Source organism: Rattus norvegicus, chromosome 10, assembly GCF_036323735.1.
Source record: "Rattus norvegicus strain BN/NHsdMcwi chromosome 10, GRCr8, whole genome shotgun sequence".
NCBI classification, from domain to species: Eukaryota; Metazoa; Chordata; class Mammalia; order Rodentia; family Muridae; genus Rattus; species Rattus norvegicus.
The window spans coordinates 101,378,521-101,404,058 of NC_086028.1; the positions used below are offsets into that span (position 1 = coordinate 101,378,521).

Consider the following 25,538-nt stretch of genomic DNA (forward strand, 5'->3'; position numbering starts at 1 on the left):
AATGTAACCCGATCCTCCTGCCTCAGCCTTCAGGGTGCCAGGTTACAGGCTTGAACAGCCATTCCCTATTTTCCTTAGGTTTGTGATTAGCCAAAGAGAGAGGCTGAAGGGACCCCAGGACTCCACACTGGGCCTCATAGTATAGGCCTGTGGTCCTGGCTCTTAGGAGGAGGTGGAGACAGAAGGTTCAGGAGTCCAGGTCAGCCTCGGCTGCTTAGTGAGTCTGAAACTAAGCCTGCCCTGGGACACACAAGCCAACAGCTTACATGGAGACAGAGAGAACAAAACTGTTTGGGGCGGGGGTGTGGCTCTTAAATGAGGTGCTGTAGTGGTCCACAGATACAACCCCAGCATTTGGGAAAGGAAGAGGATAGGGACAGGAGTCCACGGCAAGCCTCAGCTACACAGCAGCGACACAGCCTGCCAATGCTACATCACACCTTGTCAAAACACAAGTCGGGATGCAGAGAGATGGCCCAGTGGTTAAGAGCTCTGGCCCTCTCTTCCAGAGGACCCAGTTTCAGTTCCCGGGACCCACATGGCAGCTTACAACCTTCTGTAACTCCAGTTTTAGGGGTCTGGTCTTCTAGGGCACCATACTCACATTGTACACAGACATATATTCAAACACTCAGACACATAGAATAAAAGCCAGGGGCTGGAGAGATGGCTCAGAGGTTAGGAGCACCAGCTGCTCTTCCAGAGGTCCTGAGTTCAATTCCCAGCAGTCACCTGGTGGCTCACAACCATCTGCAATGGGATCCGATGCCCTCTTCTGGGGTGTCTGAGGACAGCGACAGTGCACTCATATAGCTGGCTGGGGCCGTAAGGTGACCTAGAAGCACTTAGCTGTTCATCTTAGCATTCTCCACTGGCTCCTGGTGCTCCATTATGTCTTGGGACCAGGAGGGACCAGCAGGGCCACTATGATGGGCCAGGTTGACTAGTGGTATCCTCAAGGTCTTACATAGTCTAGCCTTTATCAAGATACACGTTTGAGCTGGCCCTGGGCACACACACACACACACACAGCCTGGACACCTCACCAGGAATCTGATTCACGAAAGGACAGGGATACACACATCAGGAAATCTATGACACAATGATTACCTGAAGGACAGAAAGGGGGTTTGGGGAGATCGTGCTTGCTTAGCAAGTGGAAAGCCCTGGGTTCTTAGCACTGGGGAAAAAAAATGAATCCCCCACATCAGGAAGGGGTTAAACTGAGCAAAGACTCGGAGTTCAAAGTCAGTTGGGGGTGGTGGTGGTTGGGGATTTAGCTCAGTGGTAGAGCGCTTGCCTAGCAAGCACAAGGCCCTGGGTTCGGTCCCCAGCTCGGAACATCTGCACAGTGGGCTGAGACAGCCATAGCTCCCTCTTGCATTCATCACCGGGAGAGGGAGGGGTAGCTCCTGGAAGCTTCCTAGTTGTGACAGTTGAGGTGGTTTGCTCAGTGTAAATCTTCCGTTCGAGCTTTAACCCTTACCACATCATAGCCGGGACTGTGTGGTTACCAGCTTTGCCTCACCCTAAACGGTGTTGTCATGGCTGTGTCATGCAGCTACTTCCGCAGAGATTAGCCTTTCCACTCCTCAGCTCGGAGGAGGGAGAGCCTTAGAACAGTCCAGCTCCGGGCTCTCCAGGCTAAACCACTTTCCAGACAATGACCTACATCACTCACCCTAGGATCAGACTGGATGCGCCAGCCAGTGTTAACGCACTCCAAGCCTTTAACCCCAGTATTTGGGAGGCAGAGGCAGCCAGAGCGACATAGTGAGACCCTGTCCATAAGTTAAAACGGAAACACCGTGAGGGAGAAATGAAGATACACAGTTACGAAGTCATTGGAGTTTATTCACAGTTAATCACTACCTACCAAATTGCTATTCGCAGAAGTTAGAGGCGTAAGTACATAGGTTTGTTTTTTTATTTAAACACTGATCTTTAAATATATACACACAAAACTTAGTTCAGCAAGGCTTCATGATATACACCAATTCCAAAATAAAACAATCAAATGGCCCAGGTGTAACTCCAGAGATAAATTTTTATCATCAGCAGGGAAAGAGGCAGCAGAACCAGGAGGGGTGGGAACAGGCTCCGCCCAGGACGCCTCCGGGGCCTCAGGGGTGCTCCGAGCTGAGTCCATCTCACAAAACAGAGTCCAGGGGGGACCCCACCCTCAAGAGTCCAGCAGCCCACGGACGCCGCCAACTCCAAGGGAGAGCCTGGGAGTAGCCATGACTCTGCTGTGGGGAGGAGGCTGCGTGGAGAGAAACGGTGGACAGGCACATGACTACGGAGGACTGAGAGCTCACAGGAGACAAGATTTAAAAAGCTTTGCGTTGCTCTTGGTCTTTTCTACCTCAAAAGGCTTCATGGGATGGGGCAGCAGAGCAGCTGCAAACACCACTGTTGTGCACAGAGATGCAACCATGCAACCAGCCCCGCAATCCTGCCATTCGTACTCGTGGACAGGTGGGGGGAAATGTGCAACTGAGAACGAGGACTTAATTGTAAGAGCAAGAAAAATTAAAGGCCAGAATTTTCAACTTCCACCTGCTTGTAGGCCTATGAGAGGGAAGGATGCCACCCGCTCCCCCCTGCCTGCCTTGTGTTTTGACCCTTAGTGGCTCTAGGCATAGAAAGGGCAACTGGGACCTGGAGGGCAGGGACTCTGAGGGCCGGTGAGTCTGAGCTGAAGCAGGTGTCAAAGCTCACAATGTAAAAGCTGATCCTTCAAGACCTCTGGCCCATTTAAGATGGGAAATACACCCTCTCTGCTTCTGCCAGCTCCTTTCTCTGTCCTCTTTCTCCTGCCCTGAGAGGAAAATATGTACATAGGATAGGAGACTAATCAACTGAAAAGCTCTGGACTATCTTTAACTTATTTAAAAAAATAAAAAAGGTAAAGACACCACTCATGAACACCCTTGAAATAAGACAAAGGCACTATGAAAACAAGTGAGACACTGAAGGGAGGCAGTGGGGAGGGCAGCTCTGCAGTCTGGCTCTCAGGAGACCATGGGTGGGCAGCAGGCTCCTGCCCTAATTCCAACTCTGATGGAATGCTCCAGGCTTCAGGCCGGAGGCAGATGCCCTTAGGCATCTCCAGTGAATCCCAACCAAGGGCCCCGATACAATGGCTGCCCCTGTGTGTGAAGAATCCGGCTCCTCTAGTCCATCCATCTCCACAGACATTTGCATAGAGAAAATACCAGCCCACTTGGTTTCTTTTCTTTTATTATTGGCATCAGCTGGACTATATGTGGCCTTAAACATCATGCACTGGACAGGAAAGAAAGAACGCGAAAAAAGGACACAGGAAGGGAACACGAGTAGCGGCGAGATTCCGTAATAAAAACTGTAATTCATTCAATAGGTTAAGTTTTGGCATTATGAAATCAAACACCCCTTCCCACCCCCAAAAGTTGCAACTTAAGTGAGAGGGTCGCCCGTGGGACCCAGCCAGGTGTTCTGCGTTCCCTCACAGGCTGTGACAGGCAGCGTGTGGGTGTAATTCTTGTGAACGGTCTCAACTTTTCACTTTCTTTAAATAATCTCTTTTGCTTCTTAGACGTTCCGGTTCACTGGGGTGACATAATTGCGGGGAAACATGCCGGTCTGCCCATGGCAGGCCCCTTTCCACCAATTGGGATCTGAGTTATCCATGACATGAATGAAGTCTCCTCGGCGAAAGCCCAGCTCACCATCCTCCTGGGGGTCAAAGTCAAAGAGTGCCTGGACGTACGTTGGCTGCTGCAAGAGAGAGAGCAGGGAAGCGGCATTTCTCATGCCAGCTGCCTTGTAAGCTGGACTACCGGCAAGAGATGAGCATGTGCGAACCCGCCCACCTGCCCACTTTCCAAAGCAGCCTCCCACCCCGCTCCCTCCACTCTGACAAGTCCTAAGTCCTCCTAGGTGGGCTTAGAGGAATCCTTTGGGCTGTGTCAGCCAGAGTTCTCTTAACAAGTCTGAAAATAATATGTGTTCCCGTCACTTAGGCTACAAGTGAGGCAGCCCTAAACCGGAACTCCTGTTTGTACATAAGGAGGAATGAGTACAGACAACATCCCTCACATCCCCCTGCCTGGGGACACAACCATCCAAGCGCCATGAGGTCGGCCTGAACACGCATAGAGTTGCTGTGGTGACCATGCCTGGGCCGGAAGTGAGCAAAGCCCTTTGCTTGCTTACCTGTGGCACCTGTTCTATGTCCCGGAGGAATATCTGCTGGTTCCTGGACACGGATGTTGATCTGTGGTAATCTACCAGCTCATTCAAAGAATTAAACTTCACCACCCACAGGAAGTACTTCCCGGCTCCGTCACGAAGCACCTTGAAGTGCTGTACATCATTTCCAAACCTGAGGATGGCAAGAACAGGTGTGAAGCAGCCACAGGGCTTTGCAGGGATGACCCAACCCTGAAGGTGTCCAGGGAACTGCTGTCTGACGTAGCTTTTCAGAGCTTAGGGACACATTAGCCACACAGCACCCTGAGAATGGGGATCATCCCAGACGTCTCCCCTAAACCCCGCTTGACTGCTGGTCACTAGTTACAGGAATAACACTCAGAGTGGAAGTCCACCCACTAGTCTAACTGAGATGTCTGGATCTACTAACAGCTCACTTAGGAAGCTACAGCTCTATCTGCCTTAAAGGTTCAGAGTGGTGTGATGCTCAAACACTAGCTCTGGGTGGCTTTGAGCTCACCAAACTGCCTAACTTGTCTAGAACTCATGGTGATTTGCTGAATCAGCCTTCCCATTGCTGGGTTACAGTAGGCCAAAGGCTTGCTTTCCACTGAGGAGTTTTCATATTTTTTTTTTCTTTCTCACAGTAACAAGACCTAAGTATCTGGAAACAAATACTCCATGTAGTGCCTGTTTTGTGTGTCAACTTGACACACGCTGGAGTTATCACAGAGAAAGGAGCCTCCCGTCAGGAAATGCCTCCCTGAGACCCAGCTGTAAAGCATTTTCTCAATTAGTGATCAAGGTGGGAGGACCCAGCCCTTGGCTGGTGGTCCTGGGTACTATAAGAGAGCAAGCTGAGCAAGCCAGGGGAAGCAAGCCAGTAAGTAACATCCCTCCATGGCCTCTGCATCAGCTCCTGCTTCCTGACCTGCTTGAGTTCCAGTCCTGACTTCCTTTGGTGATGAACAGCAATGTGGAAGTGTAAGCTGAATAAACCCTTTCCTCCCCAACTTGCTTCTTGGTCATGATGTGTTGTGCAGGAGTAGAAGTCCTGACTAAGGCAAATTGGTACCAGCATAGTGGGCTATTCCTGTGACAACCTGACCATGTTTTGGGGAGGACTGCGGAAGGACTTTGGAACTTTGAGCTAGACGATTCATTGGAATGTTAAGAGCTCTGTGGGATTTCTGTAGGAGCTTGGAAGATAATGTTGAGAACAGTGCAGAAGATGGAGGCCTGGCTTGTGAAATTTCAGAGGGAAGGTTAAGATTCTTATCAGGGCTGTTGCTGTTTTGAGTGTGAAGATTCTGTGGTTTTGGTTAGCTGGGGCTGAAGAATCAGCTGTGATTAACAAGATACCAGAACTACTAAAGTGAACCTTTGCAGTACTGGGACCACTGATGCTGGTCAGCTGAGCTAAGAAACTAGCGGTGATTAAGAGGAGACCGGCATCACTGAGGTGAAGGTGCAGCCTGAAGTGCAGTTGATGGCCCAGGACTGAAGGGGTCATGCAAAGGAGTTGAGGCTTGGCACCACGAAGAGAGCCTGTGAGAGGCTATTGGTGAAGCCTTGTTGCAGCAGAAGACCCCAGCGTATTGGAGATGCCAGTCCCATGAGATGAGCACCAAGCACAGCAGCAGCAGTGGAGCACAGGCATCTGGAGCCCAGAGACAAGGTGTGTGCTCCAAAGGGCAGAGCTGGAGCCGTGACCCGAGCCCTTGGAGGAGCCCAGAAGAGCGTGGGTCCCAGACGCTGGGTGGTTGGGGTCTGGTTTCCCTTCTGATTGTGACTGCGCCTGGTGCTTCCCTCTCGAAGGAAGAGGATTTTAGTAAGGCCACAGTTTAGAGAATTTTGAATTGTAAGAAGACTGAATTTTAAAGAGATTGGATATTTTAAAGGGATGGAAATTTTAATATGTAAGGAATTTGTAAAGACTGTGGGATTCAAAGTTATTTAGATCTTGGGGATGAATAAGAAAGTAAGGGTTGAGGCTTAACAATGATGTGTTTGGGTGTCAGGTGGACAAGGGGTCGATTGTCCTGGCTGGTTGTGTGTGTCAACTTGACACAAGCTGCAGTTATCACAGAGAAAGGAGCCTCCCTTGAGGAAATGCCTCCATGAGACCCAACTGTAAGGCATTTTCTCAATTAGTGATCAAGGGTGGGCGAGCCCAGCCCATTATGAGTGGTACCATCCCTGGGCTGGTGGTCCTGGGTTCTATAAGAGAGCAAGCTGAGCAAGCCAGGGGAAGCAAGCCAGTAAGTAACATCCCTCCATGGCCTCTGCATCAGCTCCTGCTTCCTGACCTGCTTGAGTTCCAGTCCTGACTTCCTTTGGTGATGAACAGCAATGTGGAAGTGTGAGCTGAATAAGCCCCTTCCTCCCCAACTTGCTTCTTGTCATGTTTGTGCAGAAATACAAACCCTAACTAAGACTCCATCCTAGGAAAAGCATGCATGCTCTTCTGCACCAGTCAACAGGACTGTCCAATGCGACAGACTGGTGCTGGATGGCTCTGCCCTGGCGACATCTGGACAGAACCCTGCGTCCTGCTCAGTGCCAAGCCTCTGAGTGTCGCAGCAGTTCCTTCCTCAGTCTTAAGGCTTAACGAAGGTACAGGAGTTCTAGTGACAAACCAGCAGATGGTAGCACTGAGCTTTCAGCTGGGGAGTGTAGGGCCCCAGTGCTTCCAAACACCCAGGGCTAGTTTGAAACCAGATACCAAACTCCAGATGCACTGTTTTCCCCTATAGACACACATAATCTGATAAAGTTTATTTTCACTGAAACAATCACAACAATATGCCATCATAAAAGTTATCTACAGTCCAGGAGTTATTGCTGGAATTTCCAGCTGGCCTGTGGTAACTGATGGAGGAAAGCAAGCCTGAAGTGGCTGTCCACTTCCTCATGTCTCCACTGAGAAGCAATGGAGGTGGTTTCAAAAGGACTGTGGCTCAGAATCCAAAGGTCCTTCCTGTCTGGCTCCAAAGGCCCAAGGGCCTTTTGTGATGCACCTGCTTCCGGAGTGCAGGGTCACTCCTACCACGACCTTCCCGCCAGGCTCTGCAGACCTGGAAACCAGTGTACTAGCTTAGTTAAGTCTGGTGCTGATCGAAGGACCTGTGTAGGTGCTTCACTAAAGGCAGTAGGTAGTTCATGCTATCCTTGTGTGCGTGTGTGGGTATGGGTATGAATGCATGTGCATGTATGTGGAAACCTAACGTCAATGCTGGATGTCTGCAGTATGTCTCTCACTGGACCTGGAGCTCACTGATTACACTAGGCTGGCCGGCCGCAGCTCCAGGGATCTCCTCTCTCTATAACTTCTGCACTGTGGATCCTCACTCAGGTCCTCTTGTCTGCGTGGTAGTTACCAACTGAGTCATCCACCCCGGACATTTTATTCCTAAAGTGATGGCTTACTAACATCTTTAAATGTTTTCTGTTTAACTTTAAAAACCACATTTTCTAGATATGCATGTGTGGTAGGCACAGGCACGGTCAGAGGGACTCCTGAGACTCAAAACACAGGTCACCTGGCTAGATAACAAGTGCCTTTACCCACTGAGCCATGTCATCAGCCAGGGTCTCAGTTAGCTCAGGCTGATTTTGAGCTCACTATGTAGCCAAGGATGACCCAGAATGTATAATCCTCCTGCTTCAAGCTCCTAAGTGCTGAGACTACACTCAGTTGTTGGCAGTGCTTGTGCTAGAGATGGAACCTAGGACTCACTGTGCTAATCAGGCATTTCTATCTCTGCCCTGGGTCTCCATCCCTGCAAGGCTGTCTTTCATGGACGGCATAGCTGGCCTTCCTGCAGGTGCTCGGGTAGAGGTGGTGGTGCTGAACACAGGCCGGTCTCCAGCCCAGCACTGCCCAGGGGCCTGGCCACTCCCGACTGTCTAATCATTGTCTCCCCTTCCTGAGCTGTTTTACTGCTACTTGGAGCAGTTCAGGCAAAGGAAAGACATACAAGCTACTGAGAAGTCTAAAAATGCTAATTCTACAAACCAAGACTCTGTATGACCCTTACTTACATGTGTTTAATCAAAAATGTAAAAAAAAAAAAACCCCAAACCTAGTTATAAGAAGAAACTGTTATCATACTCAGTTGAAAAAAAAAAGTTTGAGGCAAGCCTGGTCTATAGATAAAAGTTCCAGGACAGCCAGGACTACACAGAGAAAAATCCTGTCTTACAAAGCAAAACAGAAAAGTATGCAAACCTTCTGAGGTATCAAAGCTCACCCAAAGCTCTCACCTCTGCATTCAGACACAGAACACAGCTTGGTTCTGGTGCCCAGAGCTTAAGGCCTGTCATTCCTTTCCATGACAGGGAAGTGAAGGCACAGGACTCGGAGTTCAAGGCTGGTCTGAAGGAGTGCACTCCTTCACTCATTAATCGTGGTGCTAGTGATAGAAGCCAGGGCCTTCAATGTACTACAGTGAGCTCTACATTGAGACCCTGGTTGGTGTATTTAAAAGACAAAAAAAGCCAGGACTAGTGGGGTGACTCAGTGAGGCCTTCTGCTCAGACCCGACAAGGTGGGGTTTAAACCTCAGACCCCACAAGACAGCAGAGAAAGCAAGCAGACTCCTGACAGTCTGTCCTCCTCTTCCCTGGCTCGGAGTCAAAGACACTGGGCTCCCTCACCTCGTTACAGATTAATAATGAGGAGGAGGGAACAGCTGGCCATGCCTGTAAGCCCAGTACTCAGGAGACTGAGACAGGCGAACTGCCATCCATTTGACGAGTTTCTGCTACCCAGCAAGTTCCTGGACAGCCTGGGGTGCAGAGAAGAGTCTGTGACTGAAGAGTTTTGGGGTAGGCTTCTGCAGTGACACAGTAACTAGAAGGGGAGGATCGGTCAGATGTCTAACTCTGGCTGGCTTGGAAGTCACAGAGATCCAGCTGTCTTTGCTTCTCACGTGCTAGCTTAGAGGCCAACTCCTGTTTGGATTTTTGAGAGGACACCCACTAGGCTCATGGAAACCAAGTGTCGGGTCCAGGTGAGCAGTGAAGGCAGGCGGGATGAGAAGTGGTGCAGATTAAACTGGCCCTGGGTGCTGTCAGTTCCCATAGGTTCATGACACTGCAAACCTAAAGCTCGGATCTGCTACAACTAGGTTAGAGCAAACACTAGGATGTCCACAGGAAAAGACAGGTTAACATCTTCCCAGCAGCCTTACAATCCAGTCAATGGCTGCAGCTTCTCTGGCAGCTCCAGCAGGAAATACTTACTTGACTGACAGGGAGAAATCCCCAGGAGCGCTCTCGCTCTCTCGGATCAGGAAGGCCCCGTCATGCCGCTGTTTGCTAAGCATTTCTTCTGCCTTTGCTCTGGGGATTTTGCCAAAAAACCACCTAAGGAAGGAAGGCAAGCCAGTCAACATCTGCCTCCCCACAGAGAACTGGGTGGGATGCACAACCTGGCATGTACATGGGGACACTTCTGTCGGAGAGAAGGAGGGAGGGCAGAGCAGGGCAGAGCATTACCTGCTGGCCTCTTGCCTAAGGCTCTGGGGCTACTGTTTGGCTCAGGGCCTTCCTGAGTGACAGAGCTTTCAAACAGCTTCACCCACTCCACTCTACAGATCATGATTCAAGGCAGCAACAAGGGCCACTCTTCAGGCTACAAGGAGACCACTCCTAACATGCAGTCTGAAAGCCAGTGCCCAAGGCCAAAGCTGCCCTGCCTCTCCCTCACTCATCAGGTGGTACCTAGGGAAGCCCAGATACCCAGGATAAGGGCAGAGGGGAAGACAGGCCCTTGGAAGCCATTTCATCATAACAGGAGTGCAGGGCTGGCTGGCTGACATCTGACTTGGAGGTGTGGAGTCTGCGACAGCACAGAGGGAAGCTGGACTGTGAGGAAGTAGACTCTAGGTTGTGGTTGTGGTGTCCCTTTATTCCCAGCACCCAGGAGGCAGACAAAGGCTCTGTGGTTCGAAGTCAGCCTCGTCTACATAGTTTCAGGACAGCCAGAGCTACACAGTGAGACTGTCCTACCTTACCTCATGGATCTGAAATCCTTTCATATGCACATGATAACCCCAACAGTACCAGACCGTCTGCCTATCAGTGACAAATCATTATTTCATTATGGCTATCATGCACAGCTGTGTCCCACCATGCCTGGTTTTATGTGGTGCTGGGTGCTAAACTGCAGGTCACTTACTATGAAACCTGTGTGTCATCTGCCGGGCACGCACGACGCGCACTACAGCACAGCCACTGTGGCTGGTTTCATTGGACCCAAGTGCATCGCTAGGTGGCTGACGGTCAGTGTATAACTGTCCTCTTCCTCTCCAAACAAAGGAGGTGGGGGAGGGCTGGCCTCGTTGCCTGGAGGCACCACACTAAGCACCGTGTGCATTATTAGACCGTGTGGCAGATCCAGAGTGGGAAGTGCAGAAACAATCAGAAGAGGTGGCCTTCACAGCAGTGTGACCTGGAGAAAGGCTCCTGAGTGTTCAACTTCCTTCTGTAGAGCTCAAAGTGGGAATGGAGCCCACCGACTGCCCTTCAGCCAGCCTCAAATAACCCAGCTGACCATGCCGAGCTTCCTGCCTGCTTACTTGCTGAGAGCCAGGAAGGGTCCGACCCTGGGGCCTCACTCAAGCTGCTTCCGTGCTCTAGCACTAAGCTAACACCCCCAGGCCTTTCCAATTGCCCAGGCTAGCCCCAAACAACAGTACTTCTGCCTCAACCTCAAGTGATGGGATCACAGGTACATAAATCCTCACCCCAAAACTCTCTATGTAAAAGGGAAACGGCAGAGCCTGAGCAGCAGTCAGGAAACTGTGGCTCTCTGACTAAATGTACCCCATTTTTTAATGTCCCACAGCCCAACTGTTCAATTTGAGGCTGCCCCTTAATTTTTAAAAACTCATTATTGTATGCACATGCACACACAGGGACTCACATGACATGAAGCACTTGTGGATGTCAGAGGACAGCTCTTGAGATCCAGCTCTCTCTCTACCCTGGGTTCTAGAATTGTACTTCAGCTGTCAGGCCTGTCAGCCCCAGGCTGGCCCAGCATTTGTGGAATGCCAAGAGATAGAAGCACTCACCACTACACCTGTCTTTCTTTTCTAATCAAGTGCTGGGAAATCTAGGGCCTCATGAATCTGAGACAAGCATTCTACCATGAAACCACACCCATTTACAGTTTTAATTTATTTTTAAAAACTATGTTTTCTTTTTTTTTTCTTTTTTTTTTTTTTCAGAGCTGGGGACTGAACCCAGGGCCTTGCACGCGCCCTACCACTGAGCTAAATCTACAACCCCAAAACTATGTTTTCTTATGGTGCTCAGGTAGAACCCAGGGCTTTGTGTGAGCTCAGCCTAATGGACCATTCAATATTCGGGGATTGTGGTACAGTCCAGTGATGAACGCTCACTCACTATTCAATTCCCAGGATGAAGGGGGGTGGGGTGTAAGGAAAGAAGCGGGGTAAAGAGGTGGCAAAGTGTGTAAGAACACTCAATGCTCTTTTACAGGACCTAGGTTCAGTTCCCATTGCCCACAATGGTGGCTCACAATCACCTATAACTCCATTTCCAGAGGAACACTTTTTTTTTTTTTTGGTTCTTCCCCCCCCACCCCCCAGCTGGGGACCGAACCCAGGGCCTTGCACTTCCTAGGCAAGCGCTCTATCACTGAGCTAAATCCCCAACCCCCAGAGGAACGCTTTTTAATGTCTGTGGACTCATGCACACAGAACACACACAGATATACACACACACATACAACTGTGGGCTCATGTACACGAACACACACAGGTACATACAACTGTGGGCTCATGTACACAGAATACACACAGGCACACAGACACACACAGACAGACAACACACACACGTTACTGTTTGTTTTGTTTTGTTGTTGTTGTTTTTTTTTTTGGTTCTTTTTTTCGGAGCTGGGGACCGAACCCAGGGCCTTGCGCTTCCTAGGTAAGCGCTCTACCACTGAGCTAAATCCCCAGCCCCCCCCTTTTTTTTTTCTTCTTTTTTTCGGAGCTGGGGACCGAACCCAGGGCCTTGCGCTCGCTCGCTAGGCAAGCGCTCTACCGCTGAGCTAAATCCCCAACCCCTGTTTTGTTGTTTTTAAGATAGGGTTTGTTTGTGTATCCTCGGCTGTCTGTGCCTCACCCCCACCCCCAGCACTGGGATTAAAGGTGTGTCACCACTGCTTGGCCACAATTTACTTTTTTTTTTTTTTTTTCTTTTTTTGGGAGCTGGGGACTGAACCCAGGGCCCAAGCGCTCTACCACTGAGCTAAATCCCCAACCCCCACAATTTACTTTTTAAAAGAAGGCAGGACATGTGTGTTGGCATGGACCTTTAATAATACACACACTTGGAAGGCAGAGGCAGAGGCAGAGGCAGGCAGATCTTTGAGTTTAAGGCCAGAGTGGTCAACAAAAGTTCTAGTCAGAGCCATATAGTAAGGCCTTGACCAAGTAAGAAATAAACAAAGGGAGAGAAAGAAAGAAAACTTCCTCCTTTACAAACTGTCTCCTGACCTTCTGCTTTTCTTTCTTATTTAAAAAATAAAAAGTATATACATGAGTGTTATGCCTGCATGTATGTCTGTGACTTTGGTGGCCAGAAGAGGACTTGGGTCCTCTAGAACTTAAATTACAGATGGCTGTGAGCCATGATGTTGGTGCTAGGACTCAAACCCAAATTCTATGGAAGAGCAGACAATGCTCCTAACCACTAAGCCACCTCTCCAGCCTGTGTTTTCCCACGTACACTTTTATATTCTCCCTCCTTGCTTCCCTCCATCCTTTCTTTCTTTTCTTTAAGACAGGGTCTCACCATGCAGTCCTGGCTAATCTCAATACTACAGACCAGGCTGGTCCCGACTCCCAGGGATCCCCTGCCTCTGCCTCCTAGGAGCTGGGACCCACACGGTCTGTGATACCATGCGGCACAGAAGCTTTTTGAGCATGGATGAAGGAGACAGACGCGTAGGGACTCTTGGTGAGATGCACAGGCTGAGTCTAGGTCTGATCTAGGGGTCATCCTCACTGCTTCGTGCTTCTCCACCAGCGTATTACTGTTTTGTCTGTGAAAAGCCCACAAAACTCCCTAAAGCAAAAAATACCTAAAAGACAAAAAACCCAAGGCTAAATGGCTGTAGGAGTGCCAAGTGGGCTTATCCCACCACAGGAAGCTGTGAGGACTTCATGCTTGGAGTCTCAAAGCTTCTTCGGACTTATCCCCATTCGAGTCTGCCTCTGAGTAACCTGGACTGGCTGTACGCTGGCTCCCAATCTTAGGCTGCAGAGATCGCAGGCAAGGGGCATTCTGAACCAAGGACAGAGGTCCAGTAATCTAACATATATTTGCCATTTAAATTGATTTTGATTTCTTCAATATTATTATTTTGATTTTGATGTCTTTATTAAGACTTTTAAGCCTATCTCACAAAACCAAACCAATCTGGGCATGCTGGAACAGTAGGGAGGCAGAGGCAGGTGGGTCTCTGTGAGGCCAGCCTGGTCTACAGGCTGGCCTACAGCTTAGGGGAACAAGGCCTATATAGTGAAGAGCCTTCTACATCATCCCCCCAAAACCAAATCAAAACAGTGCTGGAGACAAGCAGGCAAACCCCTTGCTTAGGGGAACCATAGAGTCTGACTTACGGATGTGGTTTCATTTCTATGTAATTCTTGGGGATGAAGCCATCTTTCCCATTGAGTTCTGCCTTATACCAGTTCTGATCACACTCTTCATTCAAAACCTGGAAAATAATAAGACAAGAAAGAAAATCACTAATTTCCCCTTTTATAAGTACTGTCAGAGACAACTCAGTCATCCCGGTTTGTGGAAGGCTCATTGAGTGTCAGAACTCTTTTACCTTCAGCAGCCTGGGCGCATTCTATGTTAAACTATGAAAGTTACAGAGAAAGAAACTCTAGAAATGAAAGGTCAGGCTTTTTTCTCAACACCTAGAATTAAACCCTCAATGGGAAGGCAGAAGGATCAGTTTCTTTCTTTTTTTTTTTTTTTTTCTTTTTTTCTTTTTTTCGGAGCTGGGGACTGAACCCAGGGCCTTGCGCTTGCTAGGCAAGTGCTCTACCACTGAGCTAAATCCCCAACCCCTAGGATCAGTTTCTTAAGAAGGCTTCTCTTGCAGACAGAGAAGCTAGTGTCAAGAGAGCAGAGGGGGCCTAAGCCAAGGGCAAGATTCCTCTCCCACCAAGCAGTTCCAATTGCTGCTGCCCAGAGACGCACCAGGGCCGGTGTACAGGATACTGTGCTAACGAGCAGGCAAGCAAACACTACAGCCCTGCATTCAGGTCAGGCACTCCTAGGGGCAGACCAGCTAGAACTCAAGTGAAAGCTCAAAGCAGACTCAAGACCTCCATCCCATCGGATCTTGAGGTCCGATTTGTAGACCAGGATGGTTAGAATGGCCACTCCTTACCCCCCAAATTCTAGGATTACAGGTGTGTACTACCATGCTTGGTTTAAAGTTGGTATTGAGAAAGAAAATGGAGGTGGGTGGTGGTGGCGCTCACCTTTAACCCCAGCACGGCAGAGGCAGAGGCAGAGGCAGAGGCAGGAGGCAGGAGGCAGGAGGCAGGAAGCAGGAGGCAGGAGGCAGGAGGCAGAGGCAGAGGCAGAGGCAGGAGGCAGAGGCAGAAGCAGAGGCAGGAGGATTTCTGTGAGTCTGAGGCCATCCAGGGCTACACAGAGAAACTCTGGAGAGAGAGAGAGAGAGAGAGAGAGAGAGAGAGAGAGAGAGAGAGAGAGAGAGAGGGGAGAGGGGAGAGAGGGAGGCAGGTGTAGGTAGATAGGTGTGATGGCCTCCACTTCTAATTCTAGAAATTAAGAGCAGAAGCAATCAGTTTGCTGAAAGTTTTGTAGTTGCCAAAAGAAAGAACTGAGGAAGAGAAAACACAGGTAAGAGTTCAACTCCAAATGGAAGCGGAGACTCTGACTAAGACAGTGGCGGTTAGTACAAACCATCAAGTTCTAAAAGGAAGTTGGTAAGGTTTTGGTTTTTTGTTTTATTTTGTTTTGTTTTGTTTTTTAAAAAAAAAAACAAAGTGACTTTGAGATGCTAAACATCAGTTAAGTTAGAAATCAGAAACTTTAACCCGGCTGCTGTGACATTTTAAAGTGACATAAACATCAAAAGGGGCAACAACCTGTCAGCTGCTGCAACACCACCCCCAGGCTTATCAATAAAGGTGGGAAGAGGAGGAGCTTCGCTGCCCGAGTGCCATGCTGTGTGCCATGCTGCCCAGCCTCTAGTCACAGGGCCCTCAGTGTCTTTGGCTCTCAGTGTGTGTATAAATGTCAACAAGGACCAGGTGTGCACAGGCACTTAATCCCAGCACTCAGAAAGAAGGCAGGGGTATGCTGATTTCTATGAGTTTGAAGCCAGTCAGAGCTACATAGCTTTGTCTTAAAAAACAAAGCAAACATGGCAATTTTGCAAATAATAAAAAATTTAACAGTAAACATTCAACTCAGTGAGAGACCCTCAAATTCCAAAGTCTATGCTAAATTCTTTACCTGAAGATGCTAAATTCTGTACCTGAAGGTTTAGGCCTATGAGTGAATTCTTACATTTACAAGCTTTTTTTGTGCAAACCCTGTTCCTTAAAACTATTGGGTAAATAAAATTGGCTACAACCAATTATTGTATGGATTAGAGATAAGTAGGTTTTGAGTTACCTGGTTTGGGGAGAGAGAGGAGAGACAGCAGGAGGAGGAGGAAGAAGGAGAGGAGGATGAAGCCACCATAAAATATAGCAGGCCAGCAGTTATAAGTCTATCAGGGGTTATCCCCTGTAGTTGTCAAAGCCAGGTAAACATGGTCCGAGTCTCACTAATCAGGGATGAGCTTCCAGTGGATGCACTACCGTCTCCCCCTCCCCCCAGTCCCCGCAGTGCAGTAGGGACACATTACTACCTGATCTGTAGTCCACAGGGGTTTATAATGACCCAGGCTGGCCATGCACAGGGCAATCCTCCTCCTCCTCCCCTTCCCCCCTCTTTAAAGATTTACTTATTATATAGAAGTACACTGTAGCTGTCCTTAGACACACCAGAAGAGGGCATCAGATCCCATCACAGATGGCTGTGAGCCACCATGTGGTTGCTGGGATTTGAACCCAGGACCTCTGGAAGAGCAGTCAGTGCTCTTAACTGATGAGCCATCTCTCTAGCTCGAAGGGACAATCTTATGTCAGCCTCCTGTATACTGGAATTAGAGGCATAAACTACTACACCAAATTTAAAACCTGTTTTTATTTCTCCCTTAAACAGAGAGACAAACAGATAGACAGACAGACATTTATGGGCCAGTGAGATGGTTCAAGGGGTGAAAGCAGCTGCCATGCAAGCCTGACTAATTGAAGCTCCAGAGCCCAAGATAAAGAGAATAGAATGGCTTCAATCCCAGCACTCTGGAGTCAGAGACAGGCAGATCTCTTTAAGTTAGAGGTCAGCCTGGTCGACTGAGTTTCAGGACAACAGAGAGAGACCCAGTCTCATCATCGACAACAACCAAAAACAAAAAACCCAAACAAACAAAAGAGAACCAAATAAATACCTACAGCTGCTCTCCACACACAAGCACATCCACACACACACACACACACACACACAGCTGCTCTCCACACACAAGCACATCCACACACACACACACACACACACACACACACACAGCTGCTCTCCACACACAAGCACATCCACACACACACACACACAGCTGCTCTCTACACACAAACACACACACACAGCTGCTCTCCACACATAAGCACATCCACACACAGAGCTGCTCTCCACACACAAGCACACACACACACACACACACACACACACAGCTGCTCTCCACACACAAGCACATCCACACACACACACACAGCTGCTCTCCACACACAAGCACATACACACACACACACACACAGCTGCTCTCCACACACAAGCACATCCCCCCCACACACACACACAGCTGCTCTCCACACACAAGCACACACACACACACACACACACACATAGAGCTGCTCTCCATACATAAGCACATCCACACACACAGAGCTGCTCTCCACGCACAAGCACATCCACACACACACACAGCTGCTCTCCACACACAAGCACACACACACACACACACAGCTGCTCTCTACACACAAACACACACACACACACAGCTGCTCTCCACACATAAGCACATCCACACACACAGAGCTGCTCTCCACACACAAGCACATACACACACACACACACACAGCTGCTCTCCACACACAAGCACACACACATACACACACACACACACACACACACACACAGCTGCTCTCCACATACAAGCACATCCACACACACACAGTAATACAAGTTAGGAGCAGGGCTCGGGCCATGCATGGTGTAGTGATGCACATCTTTAATCCCAGCATTTAGGAGGCAGAAGCAAGTGGACCTCTAAATTTGAGGCCGGCCTGGTCTACACTCAGTTCCAGGACAGCCAGGGCTACACAGAGAAACTCTATGAAAAAAGAGGGGAGAGGGAAATAGGGGCTGGACAGATGGTTCAGCAGTTACTGCGAACACCTGCTTCTCTTCAGAGGACCCGGGTTTGATTCCCAATATCCACAGCCAGCAGCTCCTGTACTCCATCCTGGGGCTGTAAAGGCTTCTGGCCTCCAGGGGCATTTGCATGTGTGTGGAACATGCACACACACCCAGATGCACACGTAACATAAAACCTTTACAAAAATCATTCACATTTTATTTAAGATTGGGATGAAGCACTGTATTTAGCACATAGTAGTTTAAAAGCCTCACTAGCAAACACTGACCTATGTATGCAGTGGCCAGCAGAGGCGTGTTTTGCTGCTTAAACAGGTACACTGAATACAGGATTAGAAATAAGAGGCTCCTGACACAACACCCATCCTTTTCTGAAGCCCACTAAGAGAGGCATCACTTTCTTTCCTTCCTTCCTTTACTTCTTTTTAAAAGTTGCTCAAGTCCAGTACTATTATCAACCAAAAGTCAGGGCCTGTCCGGGGATGAGGAAGCAGCCTTCGGGCAAACCACACGCCCTGGAGTGGAGGAGGCCGATGAGCCAGGCTGACAGGGCACTGACTGAGACCTATTTGTACATTAGAAAAACGTAAGGGATTCGCTTAGGAAAGGCCAGTTTGACTGCACCCAGAAGCCTTGCAAAAACAAAAAACAAAAACCAAACAACAGCATCAAGACATCCACGCATGTCCCCAAAGCCACATGTTCTTACTGCCATCGTCACTAAGAGAGAGAGGCTGGACAGTCCCCTAAAAGGTACCCTGCTAAAGCATGAGCTACCAAGGCAACTCCCAGATCTGGAGACAAACCACAGCCATAGTCCTTCCTCTACAACACTACACTGTCACAGTGTTATTACACTTTGTCGCCCAAATGGCAAGGACACATGACGCTTGGCACACGAATGATTACAATTCCAGCTCTCAGAAAACACCAACCAAGCAGGCTATTACTGTGTCTGCACTTTAGAATTTAAGAAGAGCTGGCTGTGCAGGGGGTGGGGGTGGGAGTGGGGGTAGGGGACAGGAGAAGTCACTGTGAGGTGGAGGTTAGGACTTCCTGCTTTACGCATGTGACAACTTTCACAGGGAAGCTGGGCATCAGTATAACATTAACTCAAAAAGTTACTTTTTAGGCACGGGCAGATGACTCAGTATTTATGACCAGTGGCTGCTCTTGGCCTTTGGAAAGGACCGGTGTTCAATTCCCAACACCCACAAGGATGTTCACAACAGTCTATAACTCCAGTTCTAAAGGATCCAATGCCACCTCTAGAGTCTGCTCTCAGCAGGTGTGAATGTGGGGCAGACATACATGCAGGCAAAACATGCATGAAAAAAGGGATGGATGAGGGAACGAGCAATGGAGAGCTCTCCTCCTTTAGATGAGTGGGTGTGTGCTCACGTGCAGGCGGCAGCAGAGACCAGAAGACGCTGGGTCCGGACGGATCCTCTACGGACAGATCCTCTACAGCCGGAGCTGTAGAGCAGCCAATGTGAGTGCGGGGATCAAACTGCACTCTGAAAGAGCAATGCTCTTAGCCACTGAGCCATTTCTCTAGCCCCCCATTAATTGTTTGATTAATTAATTGTTTGTTTTTTGAGAAAGGGACTCTCCAAATAGCCCTAGTTGCCTGGAGTGCATCTGCACGCCCCCAGCTCCAATTAACTTTATCCAAAATTTGAATAAATACACCAGCAAAGGCTACAAAGTAAACATGAGTTTCAGGTAGAGTGGAGGGCAGCATGGGTGTGTGCATGTGTGTGTGTGTGTGTGTGTGTGTGTGTGTGTGTGTGTGTGTGTGTGTGTGAATGCTCACAGACCTTACAGATAGAGTCTGCAGCTTGTTCTGAGCTCCCACCCTTTCTCTGCAGAAGGCACTTAAGGACGGCCCTTCTACAGGTGATCTCAGCCCCACTGGGATCATTCCAGGGAGTCTCTCAAGCTGTACTTGTCTGTCCTATGCACTGCTTTGACTTAGGACCCAACCTACACACACAGACAGACAGACACACACACACACACACACACAAAGACACACAGACAGACACACACAAAGACACAGACACACACACACACTCAGACACACAGACAGACACACTCACACAGACACTCACACACACACAGACACAGACACACACACACACACACACACACACACACACTCACTCACTCTGGCTCAACAGAAGCCATCTATCTGATTGAGAGATGAGACTGTAAAGGAAGAGCTAGTTTCAGCGAGGGGCTCTTCCCACTCCCCAGCCCCTGTCCCTTCCAGAGACCCTTTGGATGTATTAACCCAAATCAGGAAGCCACTTAAGAAAAGAATGAGACTATCGGGAAGGCACACGGTGGAGACACCCAGGTAGGACTGGTGTGCTTCCTCTACTGGTGCTGAACTGGGTGTGTTGTTTGTGGAAATTCAGTTATGGCAGATAAATTCTGCTCTATGTATTACATCCCAATCAAAAGTAACAACTGTGCCAGCCAAATGGCACTGTGGGCTGTAGTCAAGCCTTAGGACCTGAGTTCTATCCTCAGAACCCACATGGCGGAAAGAAAACACTATCAAGGGTTGTCCTCTGACTTTCACATACACATTGTGTGGTACGTATATAAGAACAGTAAAAATGTCACAACCTATGTTGGTGACATATAACAATCACCGTAAGAGTGCGTGTGTATCAAGTAACACTTTTGAGGCTCTTTTTGTTTTTTGTTTCTAGACAAGGTTTCTCTGTGTAGCCCTGGCTGTCCTAGAACTCTGTAGACTAGGCTGCCCTGGAACTCACAGATCTGCCTGCCTCTGCCTCCGATGTGCTGGGATTAAAGAATGCAGATTTATAGGTGTAAGGCCAGCCTGATCTACAGAGTGAGTTCCAGGACAGCCAGGGCTACACGGAAAAAAACCTGCCTCAAAAAACAAACAAACAAACAAACAAACCCCAAAAACCAAAAGCCAAATAAACAAACCCCAAAAAACCCAAACAAAAATGAAAAACAACAAAACAAACATCATGTAAGCTCTTAATCTATAAAAACTAAAAATAACAGATAGAGCTAGTCCTTGAATTGCAGATAGTTAACATCAGAAGTTCAATCTAGGTATTGACAAGCCAACCAATTAAGCAACCTCAACAGAAGGATACTGACTATCCTGCCACCTAGCGACACTCATTGTATGATCACACACACATATGCTTTTGTGCACACACATGCTCATACTCACAGACACGTAGAGGCGAGGAGAGCATTAGCGTCTTCCTCTATCACCGTCATCTTATTCCTTTTAGAAAGTGGTCTCGGGGTTGGGGATTTAGCTCAGTGGTAGAGCACTTGCCTAGCAAGTGCAAGGCCCTGGGTTTGGTCCCCAGCTCCGAAGAAAAGAAAAAAAAAAAAAAAAAGAAAGGGGTCTCACTGTGGTGGAACTATACCACCATCTTGGCTCGGGTGGCTGCTGGGGCTGGCAAGCCCCCTGATCTTAGCTGCTGTTGACCGGTCCTGGGTTCTAGGCACACACAGTCATGCCTAGCCTTTTATATGGATGCTGGGATTTGAACTCAGGTCCTTGGGCCTGCAAACAAACATTCTTACCCACTGAGTCTTCTCCCCAGCCTTACCTAACATATACTTTCAACAGAAGACAAATAGCTTTTTAAAGATTTTTACCCTTGCAAGCTCTATTGGCCCCTCTCAAAAGTAAAAGTCCCGAGAACTATTAAAAATTAGTTCCGGGGGCTGGGGATTTAGCTCAGTGGTAGAGCACTTACCTAGGAAGCGCAAGGCCCTGGGTTCGGTCCCCAGCTCCGAAAAAAAGAACCAAAAAAAAAAAAAAAAAAAAATTAGTTCTGAGGTTGGGGATTTAGCTCAGCGGTAGAGCGCTTGCCTAGCAAGCAAGGCCCTGGGTTCGGTCCCCAGCTCCGAAAAAAAGAAAAGAAAAAAAAAAAGTTAGTTCCTTTCAGTTGCTGCCACATATTATACATAGAAACGAAGGGAACTCTCATCAAGCTCCTGACAGCACGGGCACTGACTCAGTCCTGAGCCACACTGATTCACTACCAACACTGAGTAAGTACCTTGCAATCACCACATCCATCTGCTTCAGGTTTTGCTCAACAGGAGAAATATCTTGGCCACACTGCCTGTGATCCTGTGTGCCAAACCATGAAAAACACCCACATTGCAGATAAGTCATTACGAACCTTTTCTATTTTTTTCTCTTTCCTCCCCCTGCCCCACACCCCAAGACAGAGTCTTGCTATGCACCATAGATACGCTTTGAACTCAAGATCCTGTTGCCTCTGTGCCCTAGTGCCAGGATTAAACGTGCAAGTGCAGTTCACAACACTCTGGCTCACTTTGGAGCATCAGGTGATGATGAACTTAGAGAAACTAGATGAGAGAGGTTCCTGGTTCCACAGAAGCCTCTGTCTGCTTACTAAACACACAAAGGTGGACACTCTGATCTGCCCTACAAGTCCATAGCTCTGTGAGAGGATGCAGAGCGCAGCTTCCCAGTTAGGCCAGGCCTTTCATGACAAAATTCCCCACCCCCAAACTCCTACTGCTCAAATAATTTTTGGTGTTCCCCCACAACCGTCAACTTCCTAAGCAGTCCACTTAGCTGGGTTCAGTCCAGCAAGGCCACCAATGTTTAGGCATGGATGTGCAAGACTGAACCGGCCCCCACAAGCTCATAAATTTGAATGGTTAGTCATGAGGGAATGGCACTACTTGAGAAGGATTAGGAGGTGTGGCCTTGTGGGAGGAAATGTGTTACTGGGGGTAGGCTTTGAGGTTTCAAAAGCTCAAGCCAGGCCCAGTGTTGCTCTGCTTTCTGCTGCTTCTGGATCATGTCCAATGTTGACCTCTCAGTTCCCCCAGCACCATGTTTCCCTGTTGCCATGGTTTCCACTATGATGATAATGAACTAAAACTCTGAAACTGTAAGCCAGACCCAATTAAAGGCTCTCTTTTATAAGAGCTGCTGTGGTCACAGTGTGTCTTCATAGCAGTAGAACATTGACCACACCTCCCATTTTACCCACTAACTCCCCAAATGAATCCTTAGTTCAGACAAACCATCTGTAAGCACACAGCACCTCTATTTAGTCCTGTAGTGTAGCTTCCCTGCTCTTTTTTTTTTTTCTTTTTTCTTTTTTTTTCAGAGCTGGGGACCGAACCCAGGGCCTTGCGCTTGCTAGGCAAGCGCTCTACCACTGAGCTAAATCCCCAACCCCAGCTTCCGTGCTCTTAACCAGTTAGCTCTTCCCAGACTCATTTCGGAGCTTATAACACATTAGCTAGCCTTCTCTCTCAACTTTAGTTTTACAGTATTTAGTTAAGGATTAGTCAGTAAAACACAATCGTGTGGAATGGTTCATGTACCACTACTCTGTAATGTGTACTGGCAGGCCATGGCCTCCCTCAAACTGCCCGTCAGTGTCTTGAAGCTAGCTCAACACTCAGTGCTCACCTGCGCTCCTCTCACAATGGCCTATGGTGTATTTGAGGTAGTGACTTGTATATACGGGCTTTGTTCTCAGTGGTGCACATAGCACATAGCAGAGGATTACCAGAAGAGCAGCACATACTCTTCTCTCATGGACAAGAAACAAGAATCTCTTTTCTGGGAACAGGGGTGGGTGGGTGGAAGATTTTGAGACAGAGTCTTGCTATGTGGCCCAGGTTGGCCCTAAACCCACAGTACTTTTCTTGCCTTATTCTCCCAGGTGCAGAGAGAGACACAGGGCCACAGGAACCACCATGGCCAGCAGAACCTCTTACATCCTAGAAAGAAGACAGATGCCCTATATTTGTTCAAAAGAGGGTGAGGCAAAATAAAGGAAGAGACAGTCAGGTCTGTTTATCACTCTCAAAAGGTCACTATGCACCTCCAAGTGGGAGGACACAGACTTCTGTTATAAGCCTGCTCCTGTGCACTGTCTCTAAGATAGGAAGGTTTCAAGATGGATATATGAGCACAGTAGGGACAAGTGACCACGACATGGGTAAAGAAGGCAGTGTTTTGATTAGTTAGGGCAAAGGAAGTGTGTTGGTTTCTACCAGAATTCTAATCCCACTTCCTTCTTGGGGCAGATGCTTCCTGGACACTTGAAGATGCCATCTTCTATGGGCATGTGTAACCTGTGACTAGCTTTTGCAGTTTTTCAGTGTTAGGGGATCTTACACCGGCTGGCTGTCATGCCGCTACATCCCATCCCCCACCCACGCACTTGTATTTTATAGCTAGTCTTCTCCTAGAAACCTTGTCCATCAATAGTCCGAAAGACTCTGGAGCTTTCGAGATGGCTGCAGAGATAAGCATGCTTCAGATAAACATGCTTCAGATACCCAAACATCCATCACGAACCAGAACTACAGAACTACAGAGGCATCTCTGAAATATAAGGAAACCTTAAGTGGCTCAAAGACAGCCAGTGGTAATCCAGCATTCAGGAGGCAAAGGTGGATCTCTGATTTCAAGGCCAGCCTGGTCAAACAGAATGAGTTTCAGGACAGGGGCTACACAGAGAACCTGTCTCTAAGACAAACAGACAAAACAATAGTAACAACAAAGAAGTTCAGAGGTGTCAGGGTTGAACAATTAAGAGTCACTACCACTACTAGAAGAACCATGAGGAAAGTGGACAGCAGGCCCTACCCAGAGTCCACTGTCACCCACAGTGATGATGACTGACATCAGAACAGGCAGATTGGAGAAGTTGGTGTTTAACAGGTGGTCTCCATCTCACTAGGTCCCAGCTACAGATTGGAGAGAGAGATTTTGTGTGTGCAAGCTGGGTTAGGGTACTAATGTAACACATTCTTACTGTCTCTGAGCTGTCTAAAATAGTGTGTGTCCTGCACTCTGGTGACGCTGACTTGACATTAGGAAATATAAGAAGTCCTGAGGCCTCTCCCTCAGCGCCTTGCTGTATTGCACCAGGCCAGCCTGGGCCTCTAAGAGCTGCTGAGCCCAGGGGCCCTGCGGACTTCTCGTCTGAGTTTTTTAGGGTATTGATAAAATAAATCTAACAGAAAAAAAAGTCACCAAACCACAGTGAATTACAGAGTATTTCTTTATCTGGGAAACAGCTTAGTTCTCAAAATATAAACTGCCATCCCCTTCTACTCCTCCTGGTTCAGTTGTCCCTTAGGAAAGCTGCTCCTGATACTTGACAAAACAGGAAAACGTTCCCATTTACACGATTTTAGTCTACACAGACAACTCTGCAGACAGTGAAACCCCAAATGCTCAAACAACACAGAACAGACTATTTACAGAGAGTTTCCACTTAAAGTGATGTGCTTCTTTTTTTGTTTTTTGCTTTTTAAACACCTGAAGGCCTGTTATTTGAGTAGATTGCTCTCAAAATGTTAGAACTTTAACTGCAGCAGGGGACAAAGGGGAGCAACACACAAAGGAGACAGCAGCACACAGAAACACCTGGGAGTTTCAAAAGGACAAAAAGTACACTGGGAAGCCCCGGGGTCGAGGGCTACAGAGCTCAGTCACAGATTGGCTTTCTAGAATGCTCCAGACCCTTTCTTCAATCTCCAGCACTCAAAATTTGAAAGTCGATCTTGCCACAGCCTGTACTAGACAAGCTCTGCACAACCCCAATGTCACACCAGACTGAGGTGGCCCAACTCCCCGGGCTCTAGAATCACACACTGCCAGGGGTACCAGGTAGGGTGGCACAGTAATGGTTGCCATGGCCACACCAAGAAAGTCCATCTCAAACCTCAGCTGTTCTCTGCTCAGTCTGTGCAAAGCTACC

The 25,538-nt window shown here is 48.4% G+C and overlaps 1 protein-coding gene across 1 annotated transcript in view; it reads right to left on the reverse strand.

The window, feature by feature from the left end:
• Positions 1 to 1,833: 1,833 nt before the first annotated feature.
• The window catches only part of Grb2 (growth factor receptor bound protein 2), a 67,785-nt gene continuing 44,080 nt past the window's right edge, over positions 1,834 to 25,538 (reverse strand). The window contains exons 3-6 of the mRNA NM_030846.2: positions 13,857 to 13,954; positions 9,442 to 9,564; positions 4,198 to 4,366; positions 1,834 to 3,759 (exon numbers count right to left, since the gene is read on the reverse strand). Coding sequence (NP_110473.2) covers positions 3,574 to 3,759; positions 4,198 to 4,366; positions 9,442 to 9,564; positions 13,857 to 13,954 — 576 coding nt within the window. The 3' untranslated portion in view covers positions 1,834 to 3,573. The remainder of the gene's footprint in view (positions 3,760 to 4,197; positions 4,367 to 9,441; positions 9,565 to 13,856; positions 13,955 to 25,538) is intronic.